At 36.4% G+C, this 16,369-nt stretch overlaps 2 protein-coding genes across 2 annotated transcripts; both read right to left on the bottom strand.

Annotated features, from left to right (window-relative positions):
• Positions 1-3,151: 3,151 nt before the first annotated feature.
• LOC110883507 (uclacyanin-3) lies at positions 3,152-4,383 on the bottom strand. Its single transcript, XM_022131238.1, has 2 exons — positions 4,044-4,383; positions 3,152-3,950 (listed from the first exon to the last, which is right to left on the bottom strand). The coding sequence occupies exons 1-2, from the start codon at positions 4,243-4,245 to the stop codon at positions 3,268-3,270; spliced, it is 885 nt and encodes a 294-aa protein (XP_021986930.1). The 5' UTR covers positions 4,246-4,383; the 3' UTR covers positions 3,152-3,267.
• Positions 4,384-6,040: 1,657 nt separating this feature from the next.
• Positions 6,041-12,974, bottom strand: LOC110886577 (phospholipase A1-IIgamma). The gene is made up of 2 exons (XM_022134391.2): positions 12,349-12,974; positions 6,041-6,975 (listed from the first exon to the last, which is right to left on the bottom strand). Exons 1-2 carry the CDS (start codon positions 12,916-12,918, stop codon positions 6,202-6,204), a joined length of 1,344 nt encoding a protein of 447 aa, XP_021990083.1. The 5' UTR covers positions 12,919-12,974; the 3' UTR covers positions 6,041-6,201.
• Positions 12,975-16,369: the final 3,395 nt, after the last annotated feature.

Below are 16,369 nucleotides of genomic sequence, written 5' to 3'. Positions count from 1 at the left end.
GTTTTATGTGCTTCGAGAAAAGTAGTTCATTTTTCTTCTATATGAGATTAAAGATCTCGTTTGTGTTTATATTGGCGATTTTAGATGTCAATTTAGTTGTTCGTCCTCCCTTCCTATGAGTGATCCAACTGAAGATTTTGATTCCAATTGGGACAGCTATCATGATGGTAGTTGCGGTAAAGTGGGCATGGGTTTCAATGTTTAAAACCACAATAAACATATGATGAGCCCAAACAAAAGATCCAAAAACACCTATACTAATTATGGCACTAACCATGCCTGCATACTCGGAGACTGGTTTTCTTCCAGAAATAAATGCGATATGACTTAGGGTGAGAGGGGCACTCCCCTAAGAGGGGAGTCCTCTCTCTTACGCATAACCAATCCTCGTGTGCCACGTCAATTCCCCTCTTAAACTACCATAACACCCTAAATTGATGGCGGCACTCCCCTCTTAGGGGACTTGGTTTTTTATTTTTTTTATTTTTTTGTTTTTTTATTTGTTGTAATTATGCATGTTTATAAAAAAATATTAATAAAATTTAACAAAAGACATTTCAAAGTAGAAAATAAAAATAAAAATTAAATTCAAAATAGAAAATTAAAATTACATTCAAACTATAAAATAAAAATTACATTAAAACTAGAAAATAAAAATTTTAAAAATCGCATGGCCACCCGTACTTGTTAGCGATGTCGCGCTTTCGGGCGAGGATGAACGGCAACATATTTGGCGGAGCATCGTCGTGCGGCTTGAGGAATGTTTTCATATCTCGATCGTAATTGTAGTTTTTCATCGTCTCGCGTTGTTCCGGTATGAGCTCGCGAGCCTCCGACTCTCTTTTCTTCCTCAATTCAATCGCCTCCAATTCCATCGCGTGCTTCGCTTCTTTCATGGCGGTGTACTCTTTGAATTGTGCCGCCAACTCGGCCGAGCTTCCCTCGGACGATGTCGCTTGACGCTTGTCTCACCGTTGTGTTCTTTGTGGCGAGGGGTCTTCGTTCATATCGGGTATGGAAGGGTCCACGTCAACGGGCTTTCTTTTTTGTGCCGAACCTTTCCCTTCCTCACCCAACAATGGGACTTGGGCCCATTTGTCGTGTTTTCGAACGACCTCCCACGCCTCGACATGTTGAAAACCGTTCGGAAATCTCTCTTTAAATTCTTTTAAAGCGACTTTCATCACGTCGAGATCCTTACATCCGCATCCTCGTGTGCGATCCTACATATTATAAAATAATAAGTGTTAAAAAAATATGAACTTAGTAAAGAAAATTAAAAAATATACAATGTTAAAAAATATAATTTTTACCGCTTGTTAGTATAGGCCGTTGAAAAAGTTTATTTTCGTCATCATCGGGTTCCATTTAGACCGTACTTGATGCACGGTCCGGTTACTTCCACCGACGGTGGCGTTAAAATGATCTAAAATCTTACGCCAAAAACTATCGCGGTGTGATTTGAGAGTATAAAAAATGAGTGAAGGGTGTGGTTTGAGAGTATAAAAAATGAGTGAAGGGTGTGGTTATTTATATTTGTTTAAAAAGTGAATTTTTTTTTTAAATTCGACCGTTTTAAATAGGACCGTTCCTCAAAAAATGTGCCATTCAACGCGGTGAATACACACCAAAACCCTTCCCCGAATCAGGTCCCCACGTTGATAGCGGCGGTATTCCCGATCAAGGTTAGGGGTCACCGCATTCACTCCCCGAGTGTGCCCCGGATACCCTTATGACACTCCATGCAGAATGCGAATATACACCTATGGAAACAACTTAAAATTAATAAGCCTAGTTTAAGAGATTAATTAATGAAGTCAGTATAGATTAAATAGTATATTTATTTACTTGCTTGAATTTCAGCAACACTATACACTCTATAAAACAATAAAGTTTATTGACTAAAATATGACTATGGCTCCTGTTGAATTATTTAGAAAATAATTTGCACAAGTATGGTCTTTTATTAGTTACATAATTGGGACATTGGATTTAAATAACTTCATCAATTGGCCGATAACATTCTTAACTTTTGATTTGTACAACATCACTCCCAACTTTCAATTGATTTTCCGATATCACTCCCAAGCTAACCTAACACTAACCCAGTTTGCTGACATCAGATGTCACATAAACAAACCAATGCCACATCAGTTGCCACGTCATAAAAAAAGACAAGTCAGATGTCACATCATCAAAAATGACAAATCAAATGCCGCGTCATAAAAAAATGTCACGACAGATGACATGTCACCACACAAGTGTCACATCAGCACAAAAAAAAAAAAAAAAAAAAAAAAAAAAAAAAAACTCTCTGGGTTAGGGTTTAGTTGGTTTGGGAGTGATATCGGAAAATAAGTTAAAAGTTGGGAGTGATGTTGTACAAATTGAAAGTTGAAAGTGTTATAGGCCATTTATTTAAATCCAATATCCCTTCATAATTTGGAGTAATTAACAAATTTCACAAATAGATATGGAAATTAGCCTTCACCAAATAAATCACTATCATTTCCTCTATCCAGAAAACTGCTAAATGACCTCCACTGGCTAAGACGGCTAGAATTTAGCCTAGCATTTTAGTTTTTACCAAAGAGCGCTAGCTATACATACGATTTTGGTGAAAAGTGTCGGTTAAGCCTATGTTTTTTTTTTTTTTTTTTTTTTTTTGTAAAAAGGGCAGGCTAAGCTCGCACTTTTATAAAAAATTTCGACTAAGCTCGCACTTTTGGTGAAAAGCGGCTGCTAAGACTGTCAATGTCTATGTTCGAATTCTTTTTGTAAACTTTGATTGTTTTTTATTTCTCTCTTCTTAATTTCTAGAGTCGTCCTTGATGAAACTGATTTGAGAACCTCATCTATAGCCAAAAGCCGGACATGGTATTCTATTTTTTGAACGGCCTTAATCTTACTTATCTAACTCAAACGAGGTTTGAACTAAAAAACTTTTGGATGATGGACATACACTGCTAATGGTTGATCAGACATGTTATTCACTATTACAAGTCTTGCTACACTATACAAATCAAATAATAAACGAGATAGATCACTTTATGTTTGTCTAAAACACAACATTTCCCCAAATAAAATAACCTCTTCTTGTGTGTGTCCTTTCCATAAAGATTTCATTAATATCGTTATGAATAACCGGGTATATCAATTTACATACAATTCAAGAACGGGTACACGACTTACAATATATTACACTTCAAAATTAATCCAAGAATTCAAATTATAAACACATAACAAAAAACCAAAAACTAAAAACACCTATACCTCCAAATCCCACAACCCAAAATCAACAACAAAAGCAGTTACAAAATAAAAAACCACAAATGATATAACTGAATCTGACAGAGAAGGTGCCGGACTCGATTCCGGCACCGGATGCATGCCCGGATCAGGATTATCCGGCCCAGGATCCGGGTAATCCGGCCCAGGATCCGGGTAATCCGGTCCAGGATTGGGGTAATCTTGACCAGGGTCAGGGTAATCCGGTCCAGGGTCAGGATAATCCGGATCCGGATCATCAGGCGGATCAAATGCGGGCGGAGGAGGATCGAATGTGGGCGGAGGCGGATCAATCCTAGGCGGTGGAGGATTGAACGTAGGCGGGGGAGGCGGATCAAACGTGGGCGGTGGAGGCGGAGGCGGATCAAACGTGGGCGGCGGAGGCGGATCAAATGTGGGAGGCGGAGGCGGCGGGGGAGGCGGATTGAATGTGGGCGGAGGCGGAAACTCCGGTTTGGGGCCGGAATTCAAGACTTGAACCGCCATCTTCAACCCTTGTTTACACTCTTCAGCCTCACCACTAGTGAAATACATACAACCCGGCATATAAAGAACGATCACGTCATCACCTTCGTTATAATAACGAATCGCCTTACTTGAATCGCAGTGGTAAAACCCGAATTTGTCAACAATCACCAGTGAGTCATAAGTGTAACGAAAGCCTGCAGTTTAATTCAAAACAAATTACATAATCAAATAACTAACATCATCCCAAATTGAATAAAACTGTTAGAAAAGGGTGAAGTGGAACTGACGGAGAGAGTCACCGACGTAGAACCGGCGTCTGGATGCCCATACGTTGTAGAGTTCGGTTTCGTTGGCTGCGGGGATCCGCCATCCCATGTCGTCCCCGACGGTGTATTCGGTGATGGCGGAGACGAAGCTAATGAGGGCGAAGAAGATGGAGAAGAAGATGGTTAAAGATGAAGACATTATTTGTGGGTAAAAGGGTTGCATGGAGTGGTGGTTGTAGGTTTTTGAAGTTTTGGAGGGAAGTTATGGGTAGTTATTTGATTACAGTTCAAAAAATATATAAATAAATGAAAATTGATGGGTTTATTATAGAAGTCGTTAGCTTAGAGTGTGTGTACAATTTTACCATTGCATTAGAAGGTTGTACTTTTTTTAGTAAAGTAAGCGGCTGTTTGTTTACCTCTTAATGAGGCTATTAATGGTTCAGAACTTTTACTGGTTCAGCACTTAATGATTCAGACTGTTTGTTTCATGAGCATATGTCTGAATGGTTCACACATTTGCCTCTGAATGCTTAAGATTTATACAGAGTCTGAATGGTTAAGACCTCTAACCTGAATTGGTCAAATATTTGCCTCTGAACGGTTAATCATTATACAGGCTCTTAATGGTTCAGACCTCTTACTGGTTCAGCACTTAACCATTTAGATGTTGTCAAACAGCCCCTAAGGTTGATTAAAATGATGACGTGTTAATAGGCTACTTGAACTAACACGAATACGAAGAAGACCTTGTTTGTGTTTGTTTATTAAGAAATACATGTGTTCATGAACACTTACTGAACGAGATTTTATGTTTGTGTATGTTCGTTAGGGAATGGAACTTGTTCGTGTTCGTTTGTTAATTTTAGGCAACGAACCAAATGAATACAAACAAACATTCATGAACTTATATATAATACAATGACTTTAAATATTTTATTTGTCGGAATTTTGAAGTATTTAAGTAAAATATAAAAGTTAAAAACACTAATGAACTATTGAACACGTAACTGAATGTTCACGAACATAAACGAACGAACGCGGACTCTGTTCATGTACGTTCATTTAACTAAATGAACGAAATTTCTTGTTTGTGTTCGTTTGTTTAATGATCGAATGAACATAAATGAACTTCCCGTTGAACGGTTCATGAACTGTTCACTGCACGTTTGGTTCGTTTGCAACCCTACATGTTAATATAAGATGGGGGGTTTTTCGTGGATTGGGTTAATCTATAACGGGTAAATTGCAAATGTGCCTAAGGCAGTAAGGCCATTAAATAAAGTCCATATTTGAAAAGGCCCAAGCCCATTTATCAGATCCATTCTGTTTCAAGAGCCTTCGATTAACGTGACATCCGTATAAATATGTACTCAGTGTATATGTAATTAGGGCTGTAAACGAACCGAACGAACACGAAAAAGGCCTTGTTCGTGTTCGTTCGCTAAGAATATTATGTGTTCACGAACGGTTCATGAACACTTACCGAACGAGATTTTTTGTTCGTGTTCATTCGTTAAGGAAATGAACGTGTTCATGAACGGTTCACGAACACAAACGAACACAGATAAAATCGACAAAGTTCAATTGTATTTTTCGATGTGAATAATAAGAAAGAAAGGTGGAGGTAGGGTTTCCTATTTTATTTGTTTGGGTAAATGGTTTAGATAAAATAAATAAATGCTAAAAAATATTTAATGAACAACATAAACAACGAACATGAACAAATGTTCACGAACACGTTACCGAACGTTCATGAACGCAATTGAACGAACGAGACAGTTTTTCGTGTTCATTCATTTAACTAATCGAACGGAATTTCTTGTTCATGTTCGTTCATTAACTAAACGAACGAACGTAAACGAACTTCCCGCCGAACGGTTCACGAACTGTTCGCTGAACGTTCGGTTCGTTTACAGCCCTATATGTAATCTATTGCATGTGGTTTAACCCACCACCGATTGTAGAGATGACATGAGATGATTAAAAAAAGAGAAATAAAAACATGAATAAACAAAAATACTAACAATAAGTTATTTCATTATTGTAAATATGATGAAACAGTTGTTTTGACGTTATTCATAGTTGCAATCACAAGAACCATTTGAAATTTACAAATAGGAAGTAGGGTACAAATGGAAACACATATCATACATCAAACAATGTGTTTTGAGGCATTTTAATTGGATGTACCAACATCAACAACAATTTCATGTTCATCATTACCATTATCATTATCATTATCTTCGTTACCATTATCATCGACGTCACCATCACCACTACCACCACCGCTACGACCACCATTACCATCATCGCCGTCTACTTCTTCATGATCCATTAACAACCATGACCCATTGTCACATCGGACCATACCCTTGTTCTTCTCAACCCACCAGTAAGCAGGCACATGGCAGTCATCAATCAGACCATCTGAATACTTGTTTACAAGAGCAATCGCGCGAACATGTGGAACAACTAAGTCGAACTCTCCTTCACCTTGTGTACCCGCGACTCCATGTAAATAAGTCTCCATGTCATGCCATCTTTGTATGTCTCCAGGTTGTTTCAAGTAAGGGGACTTACTTGTATCAATCCTCAAAACTTTCCCAATGTGTGAATACCCTATATTCATGGGGAAACACATCATTTGCAGTTTCAACGGTAAGTGTGGAACCAAGTCATTCGCATTTTCAATGCGCAACACGCGGATATTGTCACCTAACGAAGAGAAGGTGTTTTTGAAGCTCGAGTTTCCCACACGAGGGCTAGCAAAAACAAAAGCGGTCACAAGGAAAGCCTCGCGAGAGGTATCCATTGGCTTGTTGTATCCATTGACGACAATATCAACCGCATTGAGCGTTGCAAGTGCCGCGCCCATGCTATGCCCGACTATCGTCAAACTTACGTCCTCGTCCTTGTGTAACTCTATCAACCGTCTCACCTCTTCAAGAACCTATGACAAATATTATGTTTGAACAAAGTTCTGAATTAATGTTTGTTATGTAACCTCATTCCATAAAAAGAAATATGTTTGCCATGTAAACTATTAAAAACAAAATCGGCATTGTGGATGTGTTTGGTATCATCAATAAAGGTTGGAAAACATATTTTCACAAAACAAATAGTTAACAAGTAACTAAAAATATTATTTTAAATACGTTATTGTACTATTAATTAAAGATTTTGCTAAATAAGTTTAAGGTTTTTACTTATTTGTTTTTTTTTAAGTGGGCTAATTACTGGTGAGGCGGTGAAAGTGGGTTAAAGATCGACGCTTCAACAATAGGTATAAGGGTATTAGGATTTAGGGGTACAACTCAAACTATATTTCCAAAACATTGAATTTGAAAGAACTAATTAATTAAATTGTTACATCCTCATTTTTATCTGGTATTATTAAAAAGTACATAAATCATTTGGGCTGTGTTGAAAAAGTGTACTTAATTCACTTTTGTCACATCTAATTCTAATAAAAAACTACAACTAATGCCACATGACATTTTCTTATTCAAAATTCTAACTAATGCCACATGGCATTTTCTTCTTTAAAGCATTAATAATATTATTTAATTAATAGCTAATTCTAATTAATAATTTTTAATAATATTATGCTATTAATATTAATTAAAATTCAAGATTAATTAATGATTAAAAATACTTAAAAATTTTATTAAAATAATACTTCAACTTTATTTTAAAGGTGGTTACCTATTATTTTAAAACCTGTGATTTTAATACTTCTTAAATGAATAAGTATGCCTAAGTTTTTCATATGATCTATAATTTTCGTATGTCACATATTAGTTGAGGTTTCCGATTTATTTTTGTATTTTACAATAATTTATGCTTAAAATGAATATTATGAACTACTCAAGTCAATCACATATTTATAATAGGCTTTTGTTTATTTTTTAATGGGAAATGTTTGAATCTTATTTATCCTTCTTTTTCATGTTATAAAGGGTTTAGGTATTTTTTATGGGTCAAAAGGATTTGAGTCATGTTAGGCAAACGTTTTAACACCTTTTGTGCATTCTATTTTTTTTATATACACTTTGTAATATTTGATGTATTGTTTATGAGTAGCGAAAACATATTATAAAAAAGTATGATATAAGATTTCTTTTTAATAAAACAATTAAGAACATTTTAAGCATTCAAATACTTTTGACACATTTGATCATTTCACTTTTTTGTTTTTTTTAAATGAAACATATTAATTAGGTGACCCGGGGCGGTCTTTTCCTTCACGCGTGGAAGTTTCTATAACGCGTTAATCCCGGCCGCCGGTCCATTTCCTTCACGCGTGGAAGTTGATAAAATCCATTTTCCGTTATTTTTTTAACGCGTTATGATTTTGGTTTGTGAGGGTATTTGTTGGTTGGGGGGAAATTGTTGGGTGTGGTGGTGAGTGATGACCACCCCTAGTAAAAATGGTTGTGAGTGATGGAAAAATGGTCAATGACATGGCAAAACTTGATTGGTGCTTGTGAGTGATAAATTCTATCACTAGTGAACCACCCCTAGTCCCCTTAGTTGAATATATCCGACAAAATAGGACTCTAATTGATCGTTTCCACTATCATATGTAAAAATATAATTTCAATCCTTTGATGTATTTAAATATGTATATATATACAATCCGTGTAATACGCGGGTCTATAAACTAGTACCTATATAAATTTATAGTTTTAGGTGTTGGGTAACATAAACGAAGGAGCGTTCTCAACCCAACCTGTGCGAACACTCACCACCAACCGATTATAATGTGACATCTCATTCCAACCTGTGTAAACCCAAACAAATCCATAATGTTTGTGGTAGTATTATAGCCCATCACTTGAACCCTCATGCTTCCCAAGAAATCTAGCACCTTCATTCTCCTTCCCTTCCACTCAACTATTCATCAACCCGCCTTGGTTCTCGAACCTGATATCAATCCCATCCAGTGAGATGGAAGGGGTTGTGGTTATGTTCCCGTTCAACCGAGAAACCCATTACAGGGGTGTCCCTTCCACCTTAAATTTAGGTTCGTTTTTTGGTTGTATATGACCCTCTCGAATGGGGTGATTTGGATTGAGGGATTTTTTAAATGAGTTCTAATCCTAATTTACTCCTACAAATAAACTATGTATTACCTTATCGAATTTGAATCCTCTATCTCATAGATAAAGGTGATGCACCTTACAACCATGATGTCCCTTGGGGACGACCTTGGACCGAGGTGACAAGACCATCCAAAAGGTATCCATTGAAGGTCACGCCCTTTAGACCGTGGGGTATGGTGGGGCGGGAGTTTGGGGTATGGGTTGACACGTGGATTATGAGGCACTCAATACACAAACCCAAGTTCATAGGGGTATGGTGGGCGTGGCTGGGCTGGCGTGGCCAAGCCACATAGGATCGCTATGTCCTAGCCAACAAGCCAATAAGAGCCGGCCACATAGGATCGCTAGCATGCCCCACACCTGGCCTTAAGCTCCTGCCCAAGGGGCCACGCCCAAACCCAAGCCCACCCGGGGTGGTGACTTGGGCGTTTCTTTTCAACCCACGACCCAACCCCGCCCCATACCCCATAGTCTTAGTTCAAGTGTTTAAGCCATGCAGACGGACACCCGTGACAACTAATGAGACTTGGTTGGGCCACATGAGTTAATTAGTTTATTATTATTATTATTATTATTATTATTATTATTATTATTATTATTATTATTATTATTATTATTATTATTATTATTATTATTATTATTATTATTATTATTATATTTTGTTTCAATTTGATTTTGAGTGACTTGTACCTTATGTGAACTAAGGCTGGAGGGTGTGGAGGCGCCACCCAACCCAGCTGGCACTCTATAGCGCCCCACCCCGTCATCGTCCACACCCCCGACGCTATGCCGGGGTGCCATTGAACGTCCGCCACCGTGGTAACGAGCTCGAAGGGCTTTATCAGGTGGGGCCCACAACTTGTAAACCAATCAATTTTTTTTTTTAAATTTTGTTTAATAGAGGGCTCCATCCACACCCTACAAATTAAAGGGGGGGCTTCATGACTGACATGGATCTACTGTACGTGGATCCTATGTGGACTTAATAAAGCCACATAGGGCTCCAACCACACCCTATAGCCTAATAACTTGTACACCACATAAAATTTTTATTTTAAATATTTAAATGTTGTAAATGGGTAAAATAATATAAATATGTAATGCTTAAAAATAAGTAAAACATTAATTTGTATAATTTTACACTAATTATATATTATTACAATACCTAACTAATATAGATTATTTTAGTAATAATATATTTATTTATTACGATAACTTAATTAAACTTTACAAATAATTTGATTAGAAAACAAGAATGATATTTGAAAATAATGTAAAAGTTTGTGAAAATATGAACATGTAAGGACCAGTGGCGAAGCTTGACCTAAATGACGCGTGGGAGGTCGAAAACGTATATACCAAAAAATTTCTATACGAAAACTACATATATAATACTATTGAGCGAAAAGTTCGGGGGGTCGGGCGCCCCTCCCTGCCCCTTCTATACTTCGCCACTTGTAAGGACCTCTGTGAATGTTTGTAGGGTTGAAGTGGAATGGGGTACTTTTTTTTGTTTTCTTTAAAAAGTAAAACTATTATTATTATTATTATTATTAATTTTATATTTTGGTTTTGAGTTATTGAAATATGAATACACACAAGACACAACGATAGTAAATATTAAATACAGTTTATTATATTATAGTTCTAAGTTACATTGTCACCCAAACAATCCCAAGGACCAATTTCATGTCTACCATTTAATATGGTAAGTTTTGTGTGTTTTTTTTTTTAAAAACAACTTACCTACTCTTTAATTTTACTATTAATCAACACATTTAATTGTATACATGAGACATAAATCAAATCTTTACTTAAAAGTATTCTACACAATGTTGCGACAATATGTTTTATGGAATTGATCCAAAATTAAAAATAAGAACAAGAAATATTCAAAACAACTGATAAGATGTCTTTTATTTAATAATCGCGGGTCAATTCATATATATATATATATATATATATATATATATATATATATATTATATATATATATATAATTTCGATATAAAGTAGGTTGGTGTTTTTAAGAGTTGGAAAAACCTCTATTTAATTGTCATTTAGATGTCAAGTCATTTTCAAGACACAATCACTTAGACCTTATTTAGTGGTGAGTGATTTTCAAGCCTCTTCCTTTGGCATAAAGTGACACATGACATCAAGACCAAAAAAGTAAAGATCAAACCCCTTCCACCGTTTTCACAATTATGCCAAGAGCAAAAACCCAAAGATCACGCCTACGGGGGCGGTGTTCTGGCGTTTTGAGGCGTGAAGTGGCAAAGATCACGCCACTTCACATTGCCACTACACATGATCTCAGAATGGTCTTAGAATGAAATTGCTATTTATAGAGCTAGGAAAATGTTTATTAAGTAAAAGTTAGCAAATCACAATTAATTGCTAGAATCAAAAACTATGATGTTATTGTCTTAAAAAAAACCCTATCAAAAATCATTCTTTAAATTATCGAATAACATAACTTGGACCTTACGAACGCAGTTGAGATACCACAGGCTGGAAGGCCACTGATTATCGTATTGTATGATCATATTGTATAGGTGAAGAGTGTCTGTAAAGACGGATGAGCTCAAATACGAGATCATATGCGAACCCCTTTCTATGTTTTTTCTTTTGTTGTAATTTTCATTTTTCTTTAATTAACAAAACTTAAGTTATTTTTACTTTTTTTCTATAACTTATACAACATTAAAAAAGAAACCAAAATATAAAAAATGTGGATGATGTAAAATAAAGATATGGTTAAGTAAAATCTTTGAATGGAATTATGTGATTGCTCAAGAAAAAAATCTTTAAATAAAGAACAAAGTATTATAATATGTGAGCTGACACACAAATAACATCTTGAGATGTTCTAAACATGTTGTTCAAAATGGATTATGTCATGTAATGTATCATGTTTGACCCAATTTTTTTAGTAATTCAATTGTGAGTTTTGACATCTAATTAGCCCTTTAAATAATATATCCCTATACATTTTCCTTAACCTCATGGTAGTTATCGGAAGTTATATTGATTTTTATGACAGTTTATTAAGTTTTTCCAATGGTCTAGGGTTTAATGATTTTATCAACAATTTTCATTGCTCAGCAACTATACTAAACTAAACATTAAAATACTTTGTTGCTATTTATTTACTTAGTTTCTATTTTTAATAAACAAAAAGATTCATAATTTGTAAAGGAAATCAATCAACTCACTTGGTCTCTAGCAGATGATTTGTTAAATCTTGATTTGGGATCAGCAGTAGTGTAAATAGAATGCCACCCATGTTGTATTTTGACATTATGGTCCCCTTTAAATATATCAGGAGCAGAAACTTTATCAAATTTAAGATCATTAATCCATTCCATTGTTTGCACAGTGCCTCTCCAAGAAACCACAATGTCTCGCCGCCCTAATGCGGTCTTCCCTTCGTCTGTAGCCACCGCAACATACCCTATCCAGTTCGATTCCTTGCACCAAGCCTCTCTTGACAACGACTTCACGATGAATGATGGAAGGTGGATCGCTGACGTACCATAAATATATTTTGTGACTTTATATTTGTAAGGGTTTCCTTGCTCGATTTGGACTCGTGAAAGGAGATCACTCGGCTTGTATAAACTGTCCCCGGCGTATTTTGATACCTTCTCGGCGTTAAAAGCATCTCGTACCGCCTGAGCCATCTCGCCGTAGTGGATGATGTATCGCCGAAGATCGTTGTCTAGAGGATCTAGTAGGTTGCACCAATCGTCTTCTCCACTTAGTTTCTTCCAATTGCTGCCCATTTTTTCTTTGGTACAAAAGTTGGCTTGTGTGTGTTTAGTTGTAGTATTTTTTTATATCTTATATAATCATACAATGAGCATAATTCATCATGATAGCCATCGCTCTTAAAATATTATCATGACTTTGTCAAAACAATATTTCACAAGTTTTCTATGCACATGAAGAGTTGAAGATGATTACAAGTATTGGTATTTATCATACTAATTTTTATTAACAATCATGTTTAAATAAATAAAGATAATGTGTTCACGACTTCACGTTGCTTATTTGTTTGGAAAACCCATAACATCACTCAATTTGATTGGAAGTTTAGCACTTTTTAAGTAAATATATAATTTTTAGCAACTCTCCAACTTTACGCTAGTCGCACACCATTCCTACTACGATCACAATGTGACATGTGTCTCTTTTAGGGCACAATTATGATGGAAAACAAAGAGGGGCAAATGTTTGAAAAAAAGGCAAGTAACCAGTAGTATTAGGAATTGAACACGAAACCATAATGTCTAGTTAGTTTGTTCTAAAAAACTAACTATATATATTGAAGACGGGGGTAGGCTAAAAGCATCAGATCCAGCATACCAAAGGAAAGGATGAACGATCCGTTCTTGATAAACTTCGGGACCAAGAAACAACGCGATAGTCAAGGAAGTCTAAAATCAATAAGTCAAACCCTACTAAATAGATGAAGACAAAAGGTAAACACTATGCATTAGAGAAAGAGAGTCAAATCTTTACCTGATCAGGAAATGATGAAAATTCCATAGATTCCGGAGAAAGAAGAGAACCTACAACATGCATGCTTCTACTATAACGCCAGTCGAAACAATGCGAGGGAAGGGTTCATCAACCAACACTAGATCATCACGAATTCACGATCACTTCTCGCCTTTTCCTAGGAATTGGTGGTGGACTCGGATTACTCTCGGAGTACTCTGTTTGGTCTAGTGGGTGCCCCGAGAGTGCTCGGGATTGATTCTGTTGGCAGTTAAAAAAAGGTGAATCGACCATCGGTTTGGTTGTGGTTAAGCAATCTTTTATAATCGAAGCTCGGTTAATGGTTATGGTTAATCGGTTAATGCGAGGCATCCCGGATCATGACGATAACCTTCAACTTACTTCACTCCTTTCCTCCAAGCTTTACTTTACCTGCAAATCTCCTTTTCTGTTAGCTTCGTAAAAAGACACTTTGTAAACCTTTCCTTATTTTTATACTACCAAAAGCAAGCCTTTACCGTTAATAAGATCAAACGTTTTCTCACTAATTTTTAGAGCAACCAAAAGATTAAAGGTATTTAGTTATATATTTATTCTTAATGAATAATGTTAGCAAGTGACCTAATTGGTAAATATACTTTAGCTTATTATGATAAATATTTTAGGTACCAATATTTTATTCACTTAAAGTTTTTCTTCCTTTAAATATTCAATGTTCAATAACTGTGGAGTGTAACATTTAGGGGTTTTTTTTTTTTTTTTTTTTTTTTTTTTTTTTTTTTTTTTTTGAAAAGCTCTTCTTGTCCTTTTATGTCTGTGCCACGCAGAGCACGGGCTCCGTTTGGGTTTGCATATTGTTTGTTTTCTCAAAGACATTTCATTAAAAAACCTCTGCACGTCCTCTTTTTGGTGCAGATATGGGAAAGCCTCTTCTTACATCTTCTTCCCTCCTCTTCACAAAAACATTTCATCCAAAACCCTAGCACATCTCCTACACCCTTCTCCTCCAGCAACTCTCCTCCACCACTCTTCCCCACCGCAGCCCTCCCCCTCACCTCCGCCGTCGTTAATCCTTCCCAAGCCTAACGTCACCGTCCACTCTCTACCCCATCGCCATCGTCCGCCCTCCACCCCTATCGCTACCGTCCGCCCTCCACCCCAGCGTCGTCGTCCGCCCTCCACCTCAGTTTCTAGGGTTTCCTGTACTAAAAATGTCTCTGAGACTTAGCGCCATGACAAAGGTTCGTCGGAACCGCTACAATCTGCTTCTGCTAGCCAGTTCCCTGTACCTGTTCAGTCTGCTTCTGCTTCCGAGAAGAAGGTATATTAATGTTATGATGTCGTTTCGTTGCTTCGTCTAGTGGATTGTTTTTGAATTGTTAGGGTTGTTGTTTGTAAAGGTGTGATTATGTTTAGATCGTTGTTGATTGTTTATGAATGTGTAATTTGATTTTGGTGTTAATTTGTTGTTGAAATGGTGAGATTTGTGTTGAAATAAATCTGCAGAAGTTAAGATGTTGATTTTGGTGTTAATTGGTTGTTTAAATGTTAGTGAAATGTTGTAGATGTTAAAAAATGATCTATTTTATTCTTGTAGACTGCTAAGGTTTGGTCCACTTCTTCTTCTACAGATGTCTGCAGATGTGGTCCACAGATTACAGACATTTTACCTTATTAGACAAATATATGATTAGTTTATAGTAATGTGACAACCCTTACCAAATCAGGTATCCGTACGAATTAATTAATATTTAATTAATGCTTAATTACTGTGCTTGCTTACAGTTGTGGTTAAACTGCTTCTTGATTCTTGATACATACATATTCATGCATCATACATTATTACTGTCACTCCATTATTTACACAGAACCATAGTGACAAACTTGATGCACAAAAGCACAGTAGCACAATGAACGGATAACCCAGTAACATGCTGACATAGCCAGCACTAGACAAGCACTGTCTCTAAGGCTAGTATGAGCCAGGAATAGATTACTACACTGGTAGGGAGTGTAGGGAGGTGAGGATTGTAAAACTGCGTCACTATGTGATAGTTATAGTGACCGGATGTGCCTAAAACATGCTCTAACTACAAAATCCTGCACTTTATTACAAAATTCAGCATTTAAACTAACTATTAAAGTGCAAAAATATGGGAAAATAATACTAGACACTTTCCAAAGTGTCGGGAATTCATTGTGTCACTAAAAGTAATATCAAAGACACTTTAAATGCTTATTTAGCACTTTAACGGATCAGTATCCAACTGAACAATCAGACTTTACCCGGAACATAAAAATATTGTCAATGACATTGTTTTTCCTTTTCTGAGCTAGTTAGGGTCCCCGAACACCCTAACACCCGTTATAATACACTACACACTACTAACTAACTTAAATCTCTAACTAACCTAGCTAGTTACTAACTATGTCATTGAAATCAAACTAAATACCCCCCCCCCTCAACCGAATCGGTCCCCATGTGGGACACACTCCACAAGTTTTATGATTATTTTATTTATCCATGTCCCATATCTAGAATGCAAATTATACAATGGTTATTAGTTAAGTTGGTCTATACGTATGTATGAGGGTTAAGCACATCATTTACATCAAACACTTAACAAGAAAATTGCACTCTCCCTCTCCACTCCTAGTCCTCGGCCGAGATCACAACCATAGCTACCATCACTTTCAAATTTCGATCTTGCAATTTCACATACACACAAAGGT

The sequence above is a fragment of the Helianthus annuus genome, chromosome 10 (genome assembly GCF_002127325.2).
Source record: "Helianthus annuus cultivar XRQ/B chromosome 10, HanXRQr2.0-SUNRISE, whole genome shotgun sequence".
In the NCBI taxonomy this organism is placed as follows: Eukaryota; Viridiplantae; Streptophyta; class Magnoliopsida; order Asterales; family Asteraceae; genus Helianthus; species Helianthus annuus.
This window is presented reverse-complemented; position numbering and strand designations above follow the sequence as displayed.

Coding starts and splice junctions, on each gene's coding strand:
- LOC110886577 (XM_022134391.2), bottom strand. CDS start 12,918: ATGGGCAGCAATTGGAAGAAACTAAGTGGAGAAGACGATTGGTGCAAC. Junction 6,976..12,348: donor AATCATCTGCTAGAGACCAA/GTGAGTTGATTG, acceptor TATTTGTCATAG/GTTCTTGAAGAGGTGAGACG.
- LOC110883507 (XM_022131238.1), bottom strand. CDS start 4,245: ATGCAACCCTTTTACCCACAAATAATGTCTTCATCTTTAACCATCTTC. Junction 3,951..4,043: donor CTACGTCGGTGACTCTCTCC/GTCAGTTCCACT, acceptor ATTAAACTGCAG/GCTTTCGTTACACTTATGAC.